The 20,228-nt window shown below is 37.4% G+C and overlaps 1 protein-coding gene across 44 annotated transcripts in view; it reads left to right on the forward strand.

Annotated features, from left to right (window-relative positions):
* The window catches only part of RhoGAP19D (Rho GTPase activating protein at 19D), a 569,022-nt gene that overhangs the window by 471,378 nt on the left and 77,416 nt on the right, over window positions 1-20,228 (forward strand). For all 44 annotated transcript variants that reach the window (XR_010854870.1, XR_010854873.1, XR_010854876.1 and 41 more), the window contains 3 exons: window positions 5,005-5,110; window positions 13,057-13,231; window positions 15,726-15,815. Coding sequence is in view for 33 of the 44 variants with exons in the window: in XM_067113644.1 (XP_066969745.1) it covers window positions 5,005-5,110; window positions 13,057-13,231; window positions 15,726-15,815 (371 nt within the window). In the remaining 11 variants the exon portion in view is untranslated. The remainder of the gene's footprint in view (window positions 1-5,004; window positions 5,111-13,056; window positions 13,232-15,725; window positions 15,816-20,228) is intronic.

The raw sequence follows: 20,228 nt of genomic DNA on the forward strand, positions 1-20,228 counted from the left end.
CGGGACAAGAAATGAAAAAATGTACAGGTGAAATAGAGGTTGAATTCGACCTGAAGCTTAAGTCATGGTTGGTCCTTTTTTGAGGGGAGAATATCATGTTAACCATTTTTGAGTGATCGTGTTAAAAAAATCATCGATATTTAGAAATTTTTTTTTTTTTTTTTGTAAACTACTCACTTCCTATGATCCCAAATGAACTGAGCGAGTCGAGCCTTGTTAAAATGCAAAGGGCAGACTACTAAAAAATATAATTTTTCAGTGAAAGATACCGTCTAGGCTCTAGGGAGTGAAAATTGCAGTTTGATAACACTTAGATTTCGTTAGATTATTAAACATCTTGAAGATAAAGAAAGAGCCAGTCTTATTCAATAGAAATGGATGTCACTGAAAAAATAAAAAACGAAGAAACTAGACCAATTTGCATCCGGTACTCGACGTACGCCGAAGTTATTAGCATAACCACAAAGCGGATGGAGGTTTGCTGTTACATATATCACTTGCATATTTCGTGGACTCGAGAGATATCGTTGGTAACAGACCTTGGTTTGTAAGGTGATGGGAAGGATCGCTTATGTAATCAAGTGGACAAAAAATTCTACGGTATATCCTAGTGGCGTTGTCTTTCGCCTGTTTTGAGAATACAGTAAGACTGTGCTATAACAAACGTCTCAGTCGTGAGTTTTGTAGAAAATTACTTTATAAACGTGGCTTGTTATGCGTTAGCTCTCTCTCTCTCTCTCTCTCTCTCTCTCTGATAAGCTTTGGAGTCGTGATAGGCAGGAACAAAGTATACAGTATACCAATGTTTTATGCTTAGTTAACTATTTCTCAGCGTTTTTTTTTTTGTATTAAACTTTCGTATGAAGATAAATCACCATAAATCTTAGAAAGAGAAATATTGCACTCTATCCAAAATTAAAGTTTGGGTGAAATTTTTGGTTCAGTTTGGGTTTGTTTTTGGTAACTTTAATATTGCTTATGGTTTTCTCAGTCTTACAGAGTATGTTAGATTATTTTTGATTGGCCTTTAAAGACAGTTGTTTATGTATACATAAATATGAGCGCTTACTGTGATTTTTGTCTATATATATATATATATATATATATATATATATATATATATATATATATATATATATATATATAAATAAATTTAGTGTTAGCTATTTATATGTATGTATGTGATCTCGATATTCCGTTACTCTGGTGACATTACTCCGTAGAAAATGCTAACTACCGGTCCTGTGTCTTGTTACATGTTCCCCTTGTTGGGGAATTGTGCCTTGCGCAGACCATTTTTCATCTCTCTGGATTGGTAGAACTGCAATTACGCTTGACGTATTTGCAACTACAAATTCAGCTGGTAATGATCGGCCAAAGTTCCTGTCAGTTATTCGGGTTGATAAGACTGACGGATCCAGAAAAAAAAAATAAAATAAAACGCCTTGTGATATCTGAATTTTGAATCTTACGATCCGCCATCACTCATATCTACCGAATTGATGCGGAAGACACACTCGTTATGTCTTGACATCTCGACGATTCTCATCAAATCGGCTCAAAAAATAAATCCTGTTAATTTTATCGTTTGGCCTCAACGTTATACGGGCTGTTCGCGTCCTCTTCAATTAAAATAGAATCATTTGTTCCTTAACCTGTTTTGACTCTGTGGATTCGAATACTTGATAGGCTGGCATAGTCTTGTCATCTAGTTTTTGTAAACCGGTTAAGGACTTGAAAAGATTTCAGCCGACTTAACATGATATGTGTAAAAGGTACTCTGTGACCTCTCTCTCTCTCTCTCTCTCTCTCTCTCTCTCTCTCTCTCTCTCTCTCTCTCTCTCTCTCTCTCTGGTGTCAGCGCGTAGAGGGAAGGAAAATTTTTACCCTACGGAGCTCCTCATGATTTATGGGAAATACTTACCTTACCGAGCACCTCATAATTTACCTTACATAAATTGCCGCGTAATTTGCCACGCAATTTATGGGAGAACTATGGAATCCCCATACTTTTCAAGATAAGACTTAACGTGTGTGCTTGAAAATTTATGAGCAGTACTTATCGCTCGAAACGTAATGAGAAGTTGGTTTCCTTTCGTAGTGTCCGTGTAGGGCCAAACTTATGATGGCTGGAAATTTCAACGTGGGCGCCTGGACAAGCTACCTTGAAATTATAATGATATGTCTTTTGAGGTTCTTAAGAGACGAAGACATATTCATTGTAGATGTCTTACTCAGGCTTAGGGAGAATGGCAACGTGTTTTAGTTCATGAACGGCAATGCTGTAGAGATTGTATCGTAAAGTCATAATTACGATGCAGGAAGTGACAGGCGGACTTCTGTTTTTGTGCGTATCAATGCATAAAGGGTGAAAGTATTTTTCTTACGCGGTAACTCGTCGTGCTTGTATTGCACAATTGATTTGATGGTGATAAACATATATACATGCATATATATATATATATATATATATATATATATATATATATATATATATATATATATATATATATATATATATATATATATATTACTTCATTAACTTAAATTTTTATGTCAGGAAGTTCTTTTGAGATAGATTTAGTAAACCTGCGTTGAATTGAACATTATGCCACCCATTCGCATTAGTTATGTAACATTAAATTTTGAGAGAGAGAGAGAGAGAGAGAGAGAGAGAGAGGCCGTTGGGGGGACCTTTTTAACGGCCGGGGGAGAGCCTTTGGGAAAGATAAAAGTTATCAGGCGCCATCGTTCCCTCGTAAGGAAGTTGTTGGTGTGTCAAGCCCTTCTTTTGTGAATCCGCATCTCACGTCACACCTGGAGTGTTGTTCGTCACTGGCACGACTGGATCTGGAACTGGTCTTTTAATCTGTCTGGAGTGACGGACAGATACAGAAGGGACACCTGGATCCTGACCCTTTCTCCTGCTTTGCGTCTAGCTCAGATTGCCTCTTGTCGTATTGTAGTTCTCGACGGTTGAAGTATCTTTTAGAAGATACGTAGGAAGGATAGCGTTTTTATGTTGTACTGTTTTTGTTAGCTGACAACTCGGGAAATTTTGTCAATAAAACAGTGTGGTGTGCTACAGAGGACGTTATTTTTTTTAATATACATGGATGAGTTACAGAACTGAACTGCGGTATGTGCGCTTTGACTTTTTCCTTTGTTTTGATCTGGTTGTTTTAATGATATGCCTCCGAAGGAACCACTTTTGCTTATTTAATTTTCTCAGTACGTGATTTTTTTCGTTGGAACACAGTATTACTTATGAACTTAAACTTAATTTATATGTAAAAATTGTAGGAAAGTTATGCCTTGAAATTTGTGATTAAGCGTGATGTCATCCGAGGAGAATTTCTCATTGAAACATTTATTTCCTAAAAATTTTATATAGCGTGTTCGAGGTAGGTTTAAGTTATGCAATGAAGCCATAACAGGAAGAAAATTTATTCATTTAGTATTTCATCAGGTACTTATATTATCATAGGCGTTCTCTGGATACATTGATTCCAGTTGGTAACAGATTAATTCAAATCATTCTATTTATGGAGTATTTTATGGATGCGATTCTTCATTTTGTATTTTATGCTAATTGAACATTTTCTATGGAGTGAGTGCAAATTTAGTGCCTTGCTGTAATGACAAGGTGCATAGGAATGTGTTCTTGCAGGGTGCGCGTGCTAATGAGAGGTTTCAGCGTGGGGTATCGGCGTAATTGTAGAGACAGTTTGCTTCCTTAAAATTAAAACCCTCCTCAAGCCTCAGGCTAATTGATGAGCGTAATATATAGTAGAGCAGGTGCAGGTAGTGGAAAGGGACGCGAATTTTCAAGTAGTATTTGTGGTATAGACTCTTATCTCTCCTAAAAATTATTGCTTGCATTCTCTCTCTCTCTCTCTCTCTCTCTCTCTGTATAGACTCTACATCTCCTAAAAATGATTGCTTGAACTCTCTCTCTCTCTCTCTCTCTCTCTCTCTCTCTCTCTCTCTGTATAGACTCTACCTCTCCTAAAAATGATTGCTTGAATTCTCTCTCTCTCTCTCTCTCTCTCTCTCTCTCTCTCTCTCTCTCTCTCTCTCTCTGTTTGTGTGTGGTGTGTATAGACTCTACCTCTCCTAAAAATGATTGCTTGAATCCTCTCTCTCTCTCTCTCTCTCTCTCTCTCTCTCTCTCTCTCTCTCTCTCTCTCTCTCTCTCTCTCTCTCTCTCTCTCAGATAAACGGAGAAGACAACGTTGTATTAGGACTTTTTACCATATCAAGGTCGAGTCTGACTTTGGCTTATTTTTCTTGCGTCTAGCCAGACTTATCTGGAAGGGATAAATTGGCACCTTCAGATAGTCACCCTCACCCCATTTACGTCTCGGGAAGGAAATAAGTGCTCCATCTATCTGGTATCATGACTTCTTACGAAGGCGAAGACTGAAGTTTGCGTGTTGCACGCAAACACCCCAAACGTAAAAAACAAGGGAAAGGAATAATAAACGTATTTTAATTTATTTTTGGTAATGGTTTTCCAGACAAGATGTCCGGTTGCTTTTTACTTGCGGATGTTAATTTCGTTTCCTGATAAATTGTGTTTAAGCCTTCTGCACTTAACTATACTTTTATTTGTATTGTATCTTTCTCATTTTCATAACAAATCGTTATTTTGAACCTTTGAAAATTGCATAGCAAACAAGAAAAGGCGTAGACATACTCTTCGTGCGGAAGTCCCGTGTAAGGAAGATATGAAAAACCAAGAGAAAGTATGGAAATATATAGATGAAAATACACAAACATAACACATTTGTGTCAGCAAGTCCAATCACTAAGGCGTTTCAAATTACTGTAGTTTTAGATGGTTTGTGTTTTGGTCATTTTTTCTCATATCGGATTTCAGTCCGATTTTTTGTTTTGTCATTTTTTTTTTTGTCAGCTCATCGATTTTGTTTGTGTAAATTTTATTTTCGGGTTTCTTTTATTCTGGTGTTAATTTCTTTATTTTGTTTTTTTCTTTCACAGAGGACGAAGGGGAAAGGTTGGTGCGACGGGTATCGTACCTGAAAGCTACGTCCGGGGAACGTATGTACTCGGACTCTGAACTCGACTCCGACTTCGACGACGTTACGTAAGTGCCATTGTCTCCTTTTGATCCTGTCCTTCTTTGGCCGAGCTGATCCTTATCGGGCTCGAGTTATGTCATCTTTTAAACTTGGAAGTTTTGCAGTTTGGTTGAGAGAATTTCCATTTAGGAAAAGAGGACCGTTTTTTTTATTTGCTCTTAATAATGTTTGGTATATTCCTTTTGTATAAAATGTCTGTAATATTTTCTGTGGAATATTTATGCAACCTTATTTTCTTGATTTTTATTTTTGCTTGTGTGATGCCTCCCATTTAGTGACTGCATGCATTGACTGAACCTCTTGATATATAGAACGATTCAGTCGTTGATTTTTCTTTATTCAAAATGAATAGATGATTTTTATCTGATGTACCAGCATCATCTTGTTGAGGGTTCTCGGTGCGAGCGCAGGTGATATGCTGAATTAGTTCTTGATTTTCACGGATATTTTTATTTACACGAGAAGCTCCGGGTTTCAGACTAAATATATATGAAGATTTTTATTGTTTCTCTGTCGACCAACTCCATCGCTAATCCTTAATGGTAATAGGAGTTTTGTAAAAGCATATGAAAAAATTCCAGTTGAATAGTGTGATTCACGTCCGTTATGAAATTGTATTGTTGTTAGTAGGTAGAAAAAAATCCGGAGTATACAATACTCAAGTCTGAAACACTCTCTCTCTTTCTCTCTCTCTCGTTATTGCCGTCCCACATTTCTGATGGGCTCATTGTTCCAGAATCTCTGGAACCTTGCTTTGTTTGGGTCTGCCCTTTTCGAAAGGTCATCTCGTTTTATTTGGATAAGATAAAATATTTTAGGGGAATGAGGGGGAGTTTCATAACCGTAAGTAAACGTGCCATCTGTTCCTCCAAATTTAGTTGGTTTATTATGTTAGCGGTGTTGTTGCTATACTATTTGACTCTCGTCTTTTGAATTTTTGAAATGGTTAGCTGCCTTATTAGCTCCGTCTTTAAGGGATCAAGGAAAAGAACAATGGACTAAAGGAGTGGGAATTATTTTGTTGAAGGAAAGAGTAACTGGATAAAATTACAGGAAAGCTTTTATTAATCGCCGTAACTCAAGATGCGCTTCCTAGGGAGAAGTGAGACAGAAGGTGAGGACTTTGGGAGGAGAACTTGGGATAGGAAGCACAGTTTAGGAAGGTAATGTTAGGAAGAGGAAGCAGGGTAGGGTTTCAAGATCTTAATGATTTTGTTGCACTTTTATCGTACCAAAAAAGTCATTTTTCCGTAGAAATGGTTATAACTTATCTAACTTATCTTTCGAACATTTTATAAAATCACATGCGGGATATCGCCTTGAAATATTTCTCTCTGTGCACAGTATATTGATTGAGGCAGGTTGAAAATCAACAATTGATGCCTCCATCCACTGGTCGTTTGTCATGCACGACTTCTCAAGCTGTTGTCCAGAACCTAGAAAGATCGGACAGTAGCCACTGGAGTCATGTCTCCCGAAAGTCAAAGAACGGTTTCGGTGCTGGCAACGAAACCACAACAGACTGGGATTTTGAAGTGGAACCGATCGACTCGTGTTCAGTCTCCATCATCAAGCTTGATGATCAGTTTACTTCTCGGTGGGTCGTGACGGAGATCAAGGAGAACCACTGCACGCTTGCCTTCTGCCCGTCAACCCACCCGCCCACCTAGTACCGCCCATCAACCAGGGCCAAGACCTGCCAGGCCATGCCCAGTTTGGGCCAACACGTGACCTGCTATCGGGCCCCGTCACCCGCCCTCCTCCTTCGATTCCACCTGTGTCCTTAACCACCTTATCTTGACCTGTAATCAAACAATTGGGTCAAAAATAGTACCTGTTTTTCGCCTGAAAGTGAATTGCTCTCGTAAGGTTAGGGAAATTAAATGAGTAATTACTAAGTAGCAGTAAATGGTAAATATATCTTTATTGAAATATCGTGTGTTCAGCGTCATTATAATTATTATTATTAAATAATCCAGCACCCTTATTGGAAAAGTATGTTTGTACACGAGCCTAAAGGCGCATGAACTGATAGAAGTTGTGAGTTTTAAAGCAAAGAAGTTTAATTACTGTTTTAGTCCTAGAGGGTTTTGCTTCATTGTCGTGGCCAGAGAGAGAGAGAGAGAGAGAGAGGTCGTATCCGTCCAGAAGAAAAGATACTGTCAATAACAAAATGTTTTTTTTATACCAAACTGGACATTTACCATGAAAGAACTACTCACGAGTTCTCTCTCTCTCTCTCTCTCTCTCTCTCTCTCTCTCAGTTTCTCTCTCTTACTCTCAGTTGTATCCTATATCGAAATTCAGTTTTTTAAGATGACTACTTAGGAGTTGTGTCCTATATCACATGTCCGCCTGGTAAGATGAGGAGTTAGAATTGGTTTCTTATTTTAATGACAGTCCCAGTGGGGAGAAAAAAAAAGAGCATGGAACTTGGGAACAGAGAAAGGAGGAGACCTTGAGCCGTGACGTGAAGGACAAAATATTTTTAAATATATATATATATATATTTTTCGTTTTCTGTAAACGAAAAAATATCTCCATATTTTTTAGTTCTCTGTAAAAGAAAATGATTGAGATGGCTGTTTGTCTGTCCGTCCGCACTTTTTCTGTCTGCCCTCAGATCTTGAAAACTACTGAGGCTAGAGGCCTGCAAATTGGTATGTTGATCATCCACCCTGCAATCATCAGACATATCAAATTGCAGCCCTCTAATCTCAGTAGTTTCGATTTTATTTAAGGTTAAAGTTAGCCATGATCGTGCGTCTGGCACAGTTATAGGTGCCAACAACTTAGCCCACCACCGGGCCGTGGCTGAGAGTTTCATACAGCATTATACGCTGTACAGAAGTTTCGATTGCGCTGAAGAAGCTTTGGCGCATTTTTTACTTGCTTTTTTATTGGCATTGATATTATAATCGTGAATAGTGTTGAAGGTACGATTGAGATGTTCATCATGACTAGATGCTGATTAGTATATGTCACCGAACCTTGGGTATAATTTGAATGGTTATTGTTCATTCAGTTTGTTTCTTGTTTCTTGGTAAGTATCTGACTTTACCATTTATTTTGACAGGATGCAAAGACATACGAACTAAAACTTCCGGAAAAAGATAATTGTTACATGTTTGCCGCAGGATGTTTTGACACGGATTTCCTCTATTACAATTCTCCAGTTTTTTCATTTTATTTTTCATATACCACAATTTGACGATGTCCAGCGGATTTGTTGTGTGCAGGCTTTGCTAACTATTTGTCTAAATTTACTTTGATTTCTCATGATAATTATTTATGATTGTCCTAGATGCTTATTAGTTCTCCAGTTCATTGAGCTATTAAATAATTATATGTCTAATAACTTTATTTTTTAACAGTTGGATGATACACTTAGGCACTGAAACGCTCGAGCGAGTTAATATTTACTTTTCTATACGGTTTGTATTAATATCGTCAAAAGAAATTACCTCTTAGTGATAGTTCTGATTCCTACAGTTTGTGTCCATCGGTTGAATCTCTGAATTTTTAACGATCCGAATGATCAGGGTTTTATTTGTTTCCTGCTTGCGTATCTCTTGCATTTGATGAATATATAAGTACGTGCAAGATCATCATTGCATATATATATATATATGTGTGTGTGTGTGTGTGTAAAAGAATATTTACGGTACTTACATATTTAAAGAATATATAAGTACATACAAGATTATATGTATGTATATATATATATACACATATATAAAGAATAATTACGGTACTTACATAGTTAAAGAATAATTGATTAGGCTACAGCATAGTTCTCCAAAGATCAGTTCGATACCATTTCAGCATAACGGATTCTCTAGAGTTGTTTTACCAGTTCCTAGTGGAATCATTTGTTCATGACTGTGCGTCTTACTATAAATGAAAATTACATTGTCCCTAGTCTTTCAGTTAGATTTAGTTTTTATTCGACAAAGGTCACTGATTATGTTTAGAGCGTTCTGGTTTTAGCATCATATGTATCCACCCACATACCAATTTTATGATACAAGCAGGCCATTGAACTTCTCAGTGATCAATGCCAGTATCATAATTAATTGCTATTTTAGTGTTTTTGATATTTTTCAACCTCCCTATATAGGCTATTGTTGTAAATGTTGAATTGGCGTTCATAATTATACCTAGCAGTCATTCTTTTGCAATAATTGTGATGGCGAATTGTCATTCTCTCTCTCTCTCTCTCTCTCTCTCTCTCTCTCTCTCTCTCTCCCCTGTAATTTGGCATTACAGAGGTAAAGTGTTATAGGTTCTCGGTGTTTTCCATCGTGTACACTTTGACAAAAATATGTAAGCAAAAAGGCTAGTTGTCAGTGTCGAAAATACGGGATAACACCAGATTTAAATATTTTCGTTGATATCATTCTGATTTTATGATCCGTATCTTGAGCCCTTCATATGTGATTCGAAGTAAACTTTGCAATATTCCCATATGTACTAGGAGCGTGGGACAAATGGTGTTTCGCTCAACTTGGGGTTTGTGGTTGGAATACAGATTAGTTGACTTTAAGCACAAGTAGTTTCTAGTCGAAATGATGCATAAATATCTAACACGGCCCATTATTTGATTATTGTATTAAACAGATATTTTTATTATTGAACAAATAGTAGTTAATATTACTAAGAGGCTCACATTTTACCTTAGTGAAATTTTAGTAAGAGGACAACGGTTTTAAAAGTCTCCCATATATATTGATGTATAACCATTTTCTATAATCATTTTAAAGGCCGTTTTCTTTGATAAAGGGGAACCGTTGCAATCCTTGATAAATTAGTGTGTATGATAGTTTTACCTTTCTTGACTGTTTTTTATACGATTTAAAAGATATTTTATAGTTTATCCGGAAATTCTGAAAAATCTTATGTAACCGTCCTCCACGTAAGTGTTGACTAATTTCTCCAAGAGTAGTACGGAGGTTATTATCATTATATTATACCGTTTCATTTTCTCATACCATCCCATGATTTTCTAGGCATATTAGATGAGACTTAATGATTAATGTAAATTTTATTGTTTTTCTTAATTTGTGGGCGGGTTCAGTGTTGTATATAAAGATTAACCATAATGTTTTTCATTTTAATGAGGAATATTTCTGTTTGTTCAGCTGATTGCTTTTATTTTTTGTTTTCCGTAGCCTACAGTATTAGGGATGAGATTAATATTTTCATCCATTCCATTGAGATGCTAGGTTTTTTATAATATTTAGTCCAGTTTTATCCCAGATAAATTAAAAAACTTGAATAACCGGAATGTTAGTAATAGTAGAGGTAGCAGTTGCCGTTTCATCATGGTATTAGTTGTGATGAATATTACTGACGTAAGGTCAGGTCAGGTTTGTGACCTCTCTACTGAGGTGGCGATTTTAAGATTTCGGTCTTGTATTAGAAACACGACAAGTTTTATAATCCGTGTTTTACCAGTTTGTGGGTACGTCATTGTCATCGTTGGATTTATTCTTAGAAATACGATATTGATTGCATGTAGTGGATTCTGGTGTCAGTAATAGATGTTGGGACGTTAGGATCAAATTCTTCTTCAATCTATAGGAAAAGATTGGGTTTAGCCTGCTCTTACATGAACCTTAAGATATCTACTGCTCGTTCTTTCCCAGAACATAGATATATATATATATATATATATATATATATATATATATATATATATATATATATATATATATATATATATATAATCAAGCATTAAAACTTTCCGTAATAGTGGTGGTCCAGCAAAAACGAAATTGTCATTATTGCAGTCACGTGATGGATTGAAAATGAACAGCCTGTATGTTTGCATGAACATATACACATTATATATACTGTATATGTATATATATATACATATATATATACATATATATATATATATATATATATATATATATATATATATATATATATATATATACACACACACACACAATTATATTTGTGGTTGTACAGGGGGAATGTTATTTCACCTTTGCTAATTGCCCCTATCATGGATTTCATAATGAGAAAAGTGGTTGGAGATGGAAGGTAAGGTTTAGATTGGAGTAACTATACAAACTTAACAGATTTAAATTATGTAAATGATGGAGTTTTAATCAGCAAATGCCACAAGGTTCACAAAGATTGCTCAGTAGAGTGCATCTTATATTTAGAGAGATGGGACACAAAATAAATAAAGCAGAAGTACGGTAATAAAGTAGAGTTTGCAGGAAGGGCCCAAATAACATTAGAAGAAGAAGGATTAAGGGATAAAATCTTCCAGATATGTGTAGGAGCAATGATATCCGGTACAGGTTCACATGAGTTGGAATTTACTGAAGAGTAAATGAGGGGAAAAAAATGATCAGGTTGATTAAGATTTGGCAGGGAAAGATGCTGAAACTGCATACGAAAGTAAGATTATTCATAAGTCTAGTTCGATCTTTATTGCTAAACGGACATGAATCACTGTATGACAGTGAAACTATATCTAAACGATTTTGTCGTTCGAGAGTAAAGTTTTAAAAAGACTATTGGGAGTCAGGTGGCATTGTAGAATTAGAATTGATACCATAAGGAAAATTACCGAAGTGCCATATGTAGATGAAGAAATAGTGAAATGAAGATGGAGATGGCCAGGACATGTCCTTCGCACACCCCAAATGTCAACTGGGCTCCTGTGGCGGTACCAGAGGAGTTGGAAGACCAAGACCTTAGATGAGAACTGCGAAAAGTGATGCTGGAGATGAGTGGAGATTTGTGGAAGGTAAAGCATAGGAAAGGTGTGAATGGTGGACTTTCACAGAAGTTTTTGCGTCACACGGCTTTGGCGCCCATGTTGCTGAATTTAATTAGGCTCGTCATGTTATCAAGAGAGCGCGAATGTAGGAAAAAATTCTATTCAGTCATAATGCACTGAATCGGAACATCACCTGCATAAAAATGTTACTGCTTCTGTTTTCATCTGTTATGCGAATGCGTGTGATCTCTCATGTAACCGCTGTCAAATGCAAGCTTGTTTATAGTCAGATAGAAAATGGAAATTCAATAGTAACGCGAATTTTGGAATATTTACCAATTAATATTTGAAGCTACCAGAGTTCCTACAGTTACCAAGGTGAAATGCGATTTATGTTTTTTTTTTTTTTTTTATTCATCAGGAGGAAAAGCAAAGTGCAGTTGCGAATCCCTTTAAATTCGTTTGTGATGCCTGGGCAGTGGTGTTCAATACAAAGAGGCCTTTTGTGCTTTACCTCTGCATCGTTTTTTCTTTCCCGTCCTTTAATGATGTCTCCCCCCACTGTTGCCTCTCCAATCTCACCCCTTTGTCGTCGTGCAGGTTCATGCAAATTTTTAATTGGTATGCAAGGGAGTTTTTCTGTCTTGATCGATTGTCTTCAATAGGATGGAAATTAAAACTTTATCAGTGCCGTATGTGTTCGGGTCGAGGCGATGTTCTCTCTCTCTCTCTCTCTCTCTCGATGTAGTTAGCATTGAATTAAAAATTATGATAATCGCCCTTTAAAATATGTATTTTGTCAGGAATGTTTTGCATATTTGGAAAACTTAAAACACGGCATTTACATATAAGGGTCACACAGCCATTTTGAGGTGGAGTTTAACCTGCCCTTTAGTGGTAGATTTATGCTATATCTTTTGTTTTTTTAATAGCTCATTATCTTATTATCATCATATTTGTGAGTTATGACACTGAGTATCAGAGTAACCTTTCAAAATGGTTTAATGATTTATCATTTTTTTAATTACTTTTTTTTTATTATCCTTCATTTAAGAATTATATTTTCTAGGCATGTCAGGAATAGTTGTGGTGGAGAGTGAAGAGCGAAAAAAATATTTTGAGGAATTATTTTTAATTTATTTTTCTTTCCCGATGTTCATTCATTATTTGTTTTAATCTGACGTCCCTTCTTTCTTCATTTTCCAGGGCTGATCGCAGCGATGGCGTAGAACTGGTGAGGGTGGTTGGCGGTGTTGTCGCCACCCCCAGCACTCCTGCTGGCCCTCTGTGCGTTGCGGATCTGCCCTCCCCGGCTTCCTTGCACTCGGCCGTCCTCCGCCAGGGGACGCTCAATGTCAAGCTCACCATTGTGGATGGGAAGGTAATGTGTTTGTCTCTCCTCAGGAGAGGTAATGTTTGGGTTAGGTAAACCAGGGAAATGCTAGCTTCTATTTTTCTGGGAAAGAAAACTATTGAGATGGCTTTGTTTGACCGCCCGCGCTTTTTCTGTCCGCCCTCACATCTTAAAAACTGCTGGGGCTAGAGGGCTGCAAATTTTTATGTTGATCATCCACCCTGCAATCATCAAACATACCAAATTGCAGCCATCTAACCTTGGTAGTTTTTATTTTATTTAAGGTTAAGTTTAGCCATAATCGTACGTCTGGCAACGCTATATGACAGGCCACCACCGGGCCATGGCTGAAAGTTTCATGGGCGGCGGCTCATACAGCATTATACGCTGTACAGAAAACTCGATTACGCCGAAGAAACTTCAGCGCATTTTTACTTGTTTGTGTTAGCCTTCTCTGTCAGGAAATTGTAATGCATGTGATGCTTATAGAGTAACCCAACAGCTTAATCTAAATGAAATTTTCCAGCAAGGCATATAATTTGTATTATCAACATAAATGTCACAATTATATTTGTTATGACGTCGAATTTCTTCTTCTTAAACAAGAGAGATGTGGTTTTAGTTTCAAACGTTTCTGTCTTCTCTCGTTCTTGGAATAACTCTTTCTTTTGAAATTGCGAGATTCCGCCGAATGACAGCTTTGGAAGTCTTGTTTAGATTACGTTAATGTATGGCTGTGATTGTATTTTTTTAATTTAATTTATCTTTCCATATCCCAGTCGAATGAAAGTCCGTGTGTAATGCGTTTTTATCTGTGTGAAAGTTGAAATCTTTGAAACATTCTTGTGGTCATCATTCCAAAATGAGGTCGTTCGTTTTTAACGTATTACCTGCTCACAGAAGGTCATCTCTCAAAAGTATATGCTAATTTAATTAGTATCCGACACGTCATATTGTTGTGCATAAGTAATAGTTAGTTTAGAGTAATGTATATGGATATTTTAATCAGTATCCTGTGACAGTATTATAATACAAAAATAGCTGTCTGCTTAAGAGTAATGTAAGTAAGTGTGTTAATTAATGTCCTGTGACTTAGTATTGTACAGAATTAGCTGTATTTTAGAGCGATGTAGATGAATATGCTAATTAGTATCCAATGACGTAATACTGTACTAAGAAATTAACTGTCTGTTCCAGAATAACATATATGGTGGATTTGCTGTTTGTCTTACAGTTTAGTGTGGAAATTTTTTAATGATTTAGATATTAATATAAATTTCTTTATAGATGGAAATTGACCTTTGAACGCAAGGTCAATCTCTCTCTCTCTCTCTCTCTCTCTCTCTCTCTCTCTCTCTCTCTCTCTACACCGCATTTAGTTAGACATGAAGGCCTTACCTGGCACAAGGGTCCAGTCCCCTATGGACGCTATGATGCTGCCACCCCCACGTAGGATGCGGCTTTTGTCTGGTCTGGTGTGTATTTGCGTCACAGAAATACATCACAGACACTTGATCGCCGACGTTCTGGGAAAAGGGGAGTAGAATTATGGTGATGAGTAATACGTGTGTAAAAGAACTTGAAAGGTTGCGACTCTCTCTCTCTCTCTCTCTCTTCTTCTCCGTCTGTCTGTGTGTCTGTCTCCCCAACCCTTTCACCTTTGGTTGTGTTCTTGTGGTAACTCGATATAATTTACGCAAACTCTTCTCCCACTTTCTCTTTCCCATCGCCTGTAAACAAACCACATCAGCATGCATAAACTTCACGACCACATTCATGAGAGGTCGTCATAAATGTATGATTGCTGTGTATTTATTGCATGATGACGCGGCTGTAGTTAACAGTGTTTCTTAAGACAAATTGTAATTAAAATATGAAATTAATATGAGAGTTGGCAAGTGAAAGCGTCATACGAGACCCCAAGGGAGCGCCGAATGCCATTTTGGGAGAAGTTGTGATTGAAAGGAGAGAGATGGGACCGTTTTTCCTCCTTTGATTTGAGTCACAATATTTACCCAAAAGCTGAAAGCAAAGAGCGCGTGAAGAGGGTCACGTCAGCGCTTATTCTTCGAAGTGTCGTCCTCCAATTAGGTTGTTGCCTCCCAGAGACAAAATTTACCCTCCTTTTGTGGTCCATGTAACAAGACACCATTTTTGAAATGATTTCTGGGTTTTCTAGCAATCATTTTGTTTGAATTTTTTTTTTTTTTTTGCCTGATTTTGTCATGTTGACAAGAGGGAGAATAATTCATCATTATTTTTGCTTTATACAACAGATGTGGTACTTGAAATGTTTTGTAGTTTTTCTAACAATTATGTTGCCTTGCTGTATGCATTTCATTTGTGTTTTAAGAAAGACGTACTATATCATCTGTTTTTTTTTTTATTTAACACGTCTACATCGTAAATATTATACACTCTAGCAATTATTATGTTTTATCATGTAATGCATGTCTTTTCAGATTTTATTTTTAAAGCATTGTGCATGTGTTTGCTGATTTGTTTTGTGTTGTCGTTCCAGAAAGCGGGAGATCGATCGTGGAAGAACGTGTGGGCGGTGGTGCAAGGGCGGGCGCTCATTTTCTACAAAGATCGACAGCATGCCCTCCAGGTACAGTCACTGACTACCCCTTCTCTTGCTTATTTTCTTACCTTGTTCGTCGAAAAGTGATGTAATTCAGTCTACGGAGGTATTGAGGATGATTGCTTTCCTTATTTTGCTTTTCTGTTTGCCCTTTTCAAGTTAATTGATAGACTGTTGCCTGAATGGTAAGTTATTTTGTATGTGAAAGGTTTAAATTCGTGTATCTGCTCTTGTTTCAGTATTTTCTTTATACGACTTGGGATTATCGATAGTTTTACGATCATTCTTCTTACGTTGTAGATTAAGGTCTAACATGACGAGGAAGGTGTTTGTACTTCATTTGTAAGAATTTTTATATATCCTATTTATAAATGACATATTGATGGATTAAGTAGACTGCTTGTTTCTTCATCGTCTTCGTTGTTCTTGGTTTAGGTTATAAAATCCATGCGCTTCTGTTCTGTTTCTAATATTCAGTATAAAAGGAAAGTAGAGAAGCTGTTGCTTTAGTCAAGGGCATTCAGCGTTCGTCACCGGATGTGATTCATTTATTTTTTGTTGCACTTATTGCTTTTTTTTTCATACGCTGTTTTCTTGGGTTGAAAGTATATTCTAACTTTTTTTCAAAATGTGTTTTCGTGTTTTGGACAACATTTTTCATAATGTGCTTGCATTACGTTTGCAATCCAAGGTTTTAATTGCGTGGCAGTTTATTCACTTAAGTTTCAGTTTAGGTATTAATAATGGTGATAGGACCTGTTTAATCGCATTTTAATTAAATCAGTAGAACGTTTGAATTTCTACGTTTGTTCATAGCAACTGAAGATAATGCTGTTTGTATATGGTCGCTCTTTTTACAGTATCAGAGTGTGATTGTAGAACTGGATTAATCTTTTGGTTCTCTTATGAACTCGAGTGATTTCCCAGACTGCGTGTAACTACATAAAATTGATCTACGCGTACACGTTATCCTTTGAAGTAACATTAAATGTCATGTGTCATTCGCGTGCTCCGTCATACCAGCTGGAAATATTTTATCTGTTTTCCAAGGAAGAAAGGATACAGCATATAGCATTGTCGTTTATCCGGTCTTTTATTTGCATGACGTCACCATCCAAGATTTCTGAGGAAGCGCCATAGGCTTGAGAGAAGTCGCGGTTTGGCGCGTTTAAAGTGACGTTGACGAATCGTCGCTAACGCCTCCGTCTGACGTCGATACTGTTTTCGTTGCTCAGCCAAGTGTGAAATCTGACATTTTTGTTGTGGCATCGTTTGTAAGTCGATCTCGGTGGCATTTCCGCCCGTCCGTCATGTGTCACTTCCTTTGCTGGTGTCCTAAAACCTTAAAACCAATTTTTTAGTTGTTTAAGGAGAATGCCGTAGTGTTACTAACTAGCTGATCACACGTAACACGCCTATTCTGTTTTCGATGAAGGCTATATCCGAGGAAATGCAGATTTGATTTGACAGTCGATCTTTATCTAATCTGCGTTTAGCGCGAGTCATCCTGAGTTGGTCTGTATCTTCACTCTCGTTTATCTGATTCCCTGAGGTAGTGTCAGAGCCTTATAATAGTCTGTACTGATAACATTTTTGTTTTGGATTACGTAACGTTGCTAGAAGACTACTGCTAACGATTGAATACGCGTCGTAGATATTTCTTTGGAGGTGACTTTCCCTTTGTAGGTTATTTATAATGCGTTTGCTATATAGACTTCTTTTTATTTGCTGAAATATTTAGTAATTTAGTTAAATTATGATTTGCTTCACAATGAAAGTCCTTAATTTTGCGGTAAAAAGACAAATTTGCTATAATAAACGTTAACTCTTACGGTTTTGCCGGACTGTATGATCAAAACTTGTGTGTAAAATGTTTTATATTACAATTTAGTGCAAGAGGATAGTAGGTGTTTATAATTGTTGATCGGTATGGTGGCTGCCAATCCTATTTCTTGTGCACATGATTTTTGAAGATTTAGTTGGAAAAATATCAAAACCGCCTTCGTACTTTTTCTTCATTGGGCAAATTTTCCTTCCTGACTGTGCTTCAACAAGTATCCCGTATCACTAGATTTTTACTTAACAAGTCAAATGTCATTGACTTCTCGACTTCTTCATCCATCACTGGAAAGGGAAGATAAATTTTGTTTGAAATATTTTAAAATACCCTGTTAGAGGAGACGTCTTATTCCAGACCCTTTGGAAAAAGAGTGAGTTCTGGTGGGTGTGTCTCCCAGCGAATCCCAAACCACCCACGTCCAGACACGCCCATCAAACAACCTTCTTCCCACGCACCCCACCTAACGAATTTGCTCGACTGAGCACTCTCATCCCCCCTCACCTTCCCAGTTTCCTCCCTCTGCAGAAACCATCCTCCCTACACCCTCGTTGTCGATTCCTCATTTTTTGCTCCCTTTGATAGTTTGATGTCATTGATTGCCGTTGCAATCTCAAACCCGTATCTGGCACCCTTTGCGTGTTTAACTCATCATCGATTATTATTTTTAAGTCAGGTTTACATAGGGTTGCCAGTACTTGTCATGTGTCGTTATTCACCGTGAAACCCCTCCTCACACAATCACACAAACTGTGTTTGATTTATTGACATGAAGTTTTTCTAAGACAGAGATGACAAAGTTCACAGCAGACGAAACCCCCTCTCTCTCTCTCTCTCTCTCTCTCTCTCTCTCTCTCTCTCTCTCTCTCTCTCTCGATATATTTGAAATTAAAGTATTAGTACTTTATTTTCGTCTTTTTATCATTTGCTGTAACGACGACCAGGGAGCTGTTTCTCTTGATTCAAGGACCTGCCAATTTTTACGACTTCACACATAAAAGAAAATTATTTAAGTGCTTGAGATCGCCTTGATTTTCCTCCACAGTGGGGAAAAAGATTGAAAAGGATACCCTAACAGGAATTAGACTGACAATTAGTCAGTCAGGCGACAAGTTCAGAGCAAGACAAGGAAACACTTTCGGGTACCACACCCTGTAAGTAGCTTCGAAGGCCTCTCAAGACGGCACCTGGTCGAGTAGTACGAGACTTTGGTTAACCTGAGTTTTTGATAGTGCCTTACAATATTAATAGGTGTCTCTTGTCGTTGTAGGGCTGAAGCCTTTCATTGAGTCCTAACAGAAAAATAAAGGACAGTCTGACAGATCTCTTGGGGTCGTTTCAGTAACTATTATTAACACATCTGAGCTGTAAGAAGTTGGGGCTGAAACACAAGTGACTAAATTGACAGATTTAACAGCGGCGAGACACTCGTCTGATAAATCAGTAACAATCACTTTCGTTCAAGTTGCTTGATGGAACTCTTATGCATTACTCCAGTTACATTTTGAATGAAGGTCTCTCTCTCTCTCTCTCTCTCTCTCTCTCTCTCTCTCTGTGTGTGTGTGTGTGTGTTGACAATTACATATAGAATATCAGTTACTGTGCTGTGATTATATGAAGGCAACACCCCATGGCTTATAGCAAACCACAGATCTTTGACCCGCCTGACGATGCTTGACTATGCTATGCGTGGTGGCGTTCGCATAGCTGTCCCATGATAACGCCGGATGTAGTTTATTACGAACGTGTCTGCTTGCTTTGGCTTGGTAGTATTCCTCCCTACAAGCCAACAGGGTTTTGTTTTGGGGGTTGACTTTGAATGTAATAGAACCTTCGCTTTTCAGGGACTAAGGAAAGTAAAGAATCCTTCAGTTAATCCCTTTAGCAAAATGACTCATATCGCAGTTCAATGATGTTTGTTTTCCATCTCTTGAGTGGTAAATGGGAAAAATGCTCTTTATTGTTATTTTTATTTTTTGGAGCTCTGTCAAGTTGATAACTGTAAACAGATTGCGAGTAAACACCTGAATAATGCTTGTGATCCTGAGCTGTATGTTAGACTTTGATACCGAGAGAGAGAGAGAGAGAGAGAGAGAGAGAGAGAGAGATTCTGTTCTGTCAGTAGTTCTCTTCCTTCCAAATCGGCGTACATGTTGCTAAGGGGACCCGGTGAAAAGTTGTCAAAATAGAAGTGCATTACCACACTGCTTTTCTTAAAGACATTGAAATTTATGTAGGTAATTGCAAGACACTTAAATCTACTTTTTGTAAGTTATCCTTATTTAAAAAAAAAAACTTCACTCGTTTCTGCTGGTCTGGGGTGTTTAGATGTGTCTGAGAGTAGAGAAGTTTGACGTGAAGCAAATAAACAAAATGAAGTAGGCATCTCTCTCTCTCTCTCTCTCTCTCTCTCTCTCTCTCTCTCTCTCTCTCTCCCTCCACGCACTCTCTGAATGAGGAAGTCTGCTCTTATGACTGTGGTCCTTCCTCTCTCTCTCTCTCTCTCTCTCTCTCTCTCTCTCTCTCTCTCTCTCTCTCTCTCTCTCTCTCTCGTTTCTAGGAATTATATTTTGTTCAATGAAATTTTGACTGCAGAGATCCAG

The sequence above is a fragment of the Macrobrachium rosenbergii genome, chromosome 12, assembly GCF_040412425.1.
Source record: "Macrobrachium rosenbergii isolate ZJJX-2024 chromosome 12, ASM4041242v1, whole genome shotgun sequence".
NCBI classification, from domain to species: Eukaryota; Metazoa; Arthropoda; class Malacostraca; order Decapoda; family Palaemonidae; genus Macrobrachium; species Macrobrachium rosenbergii.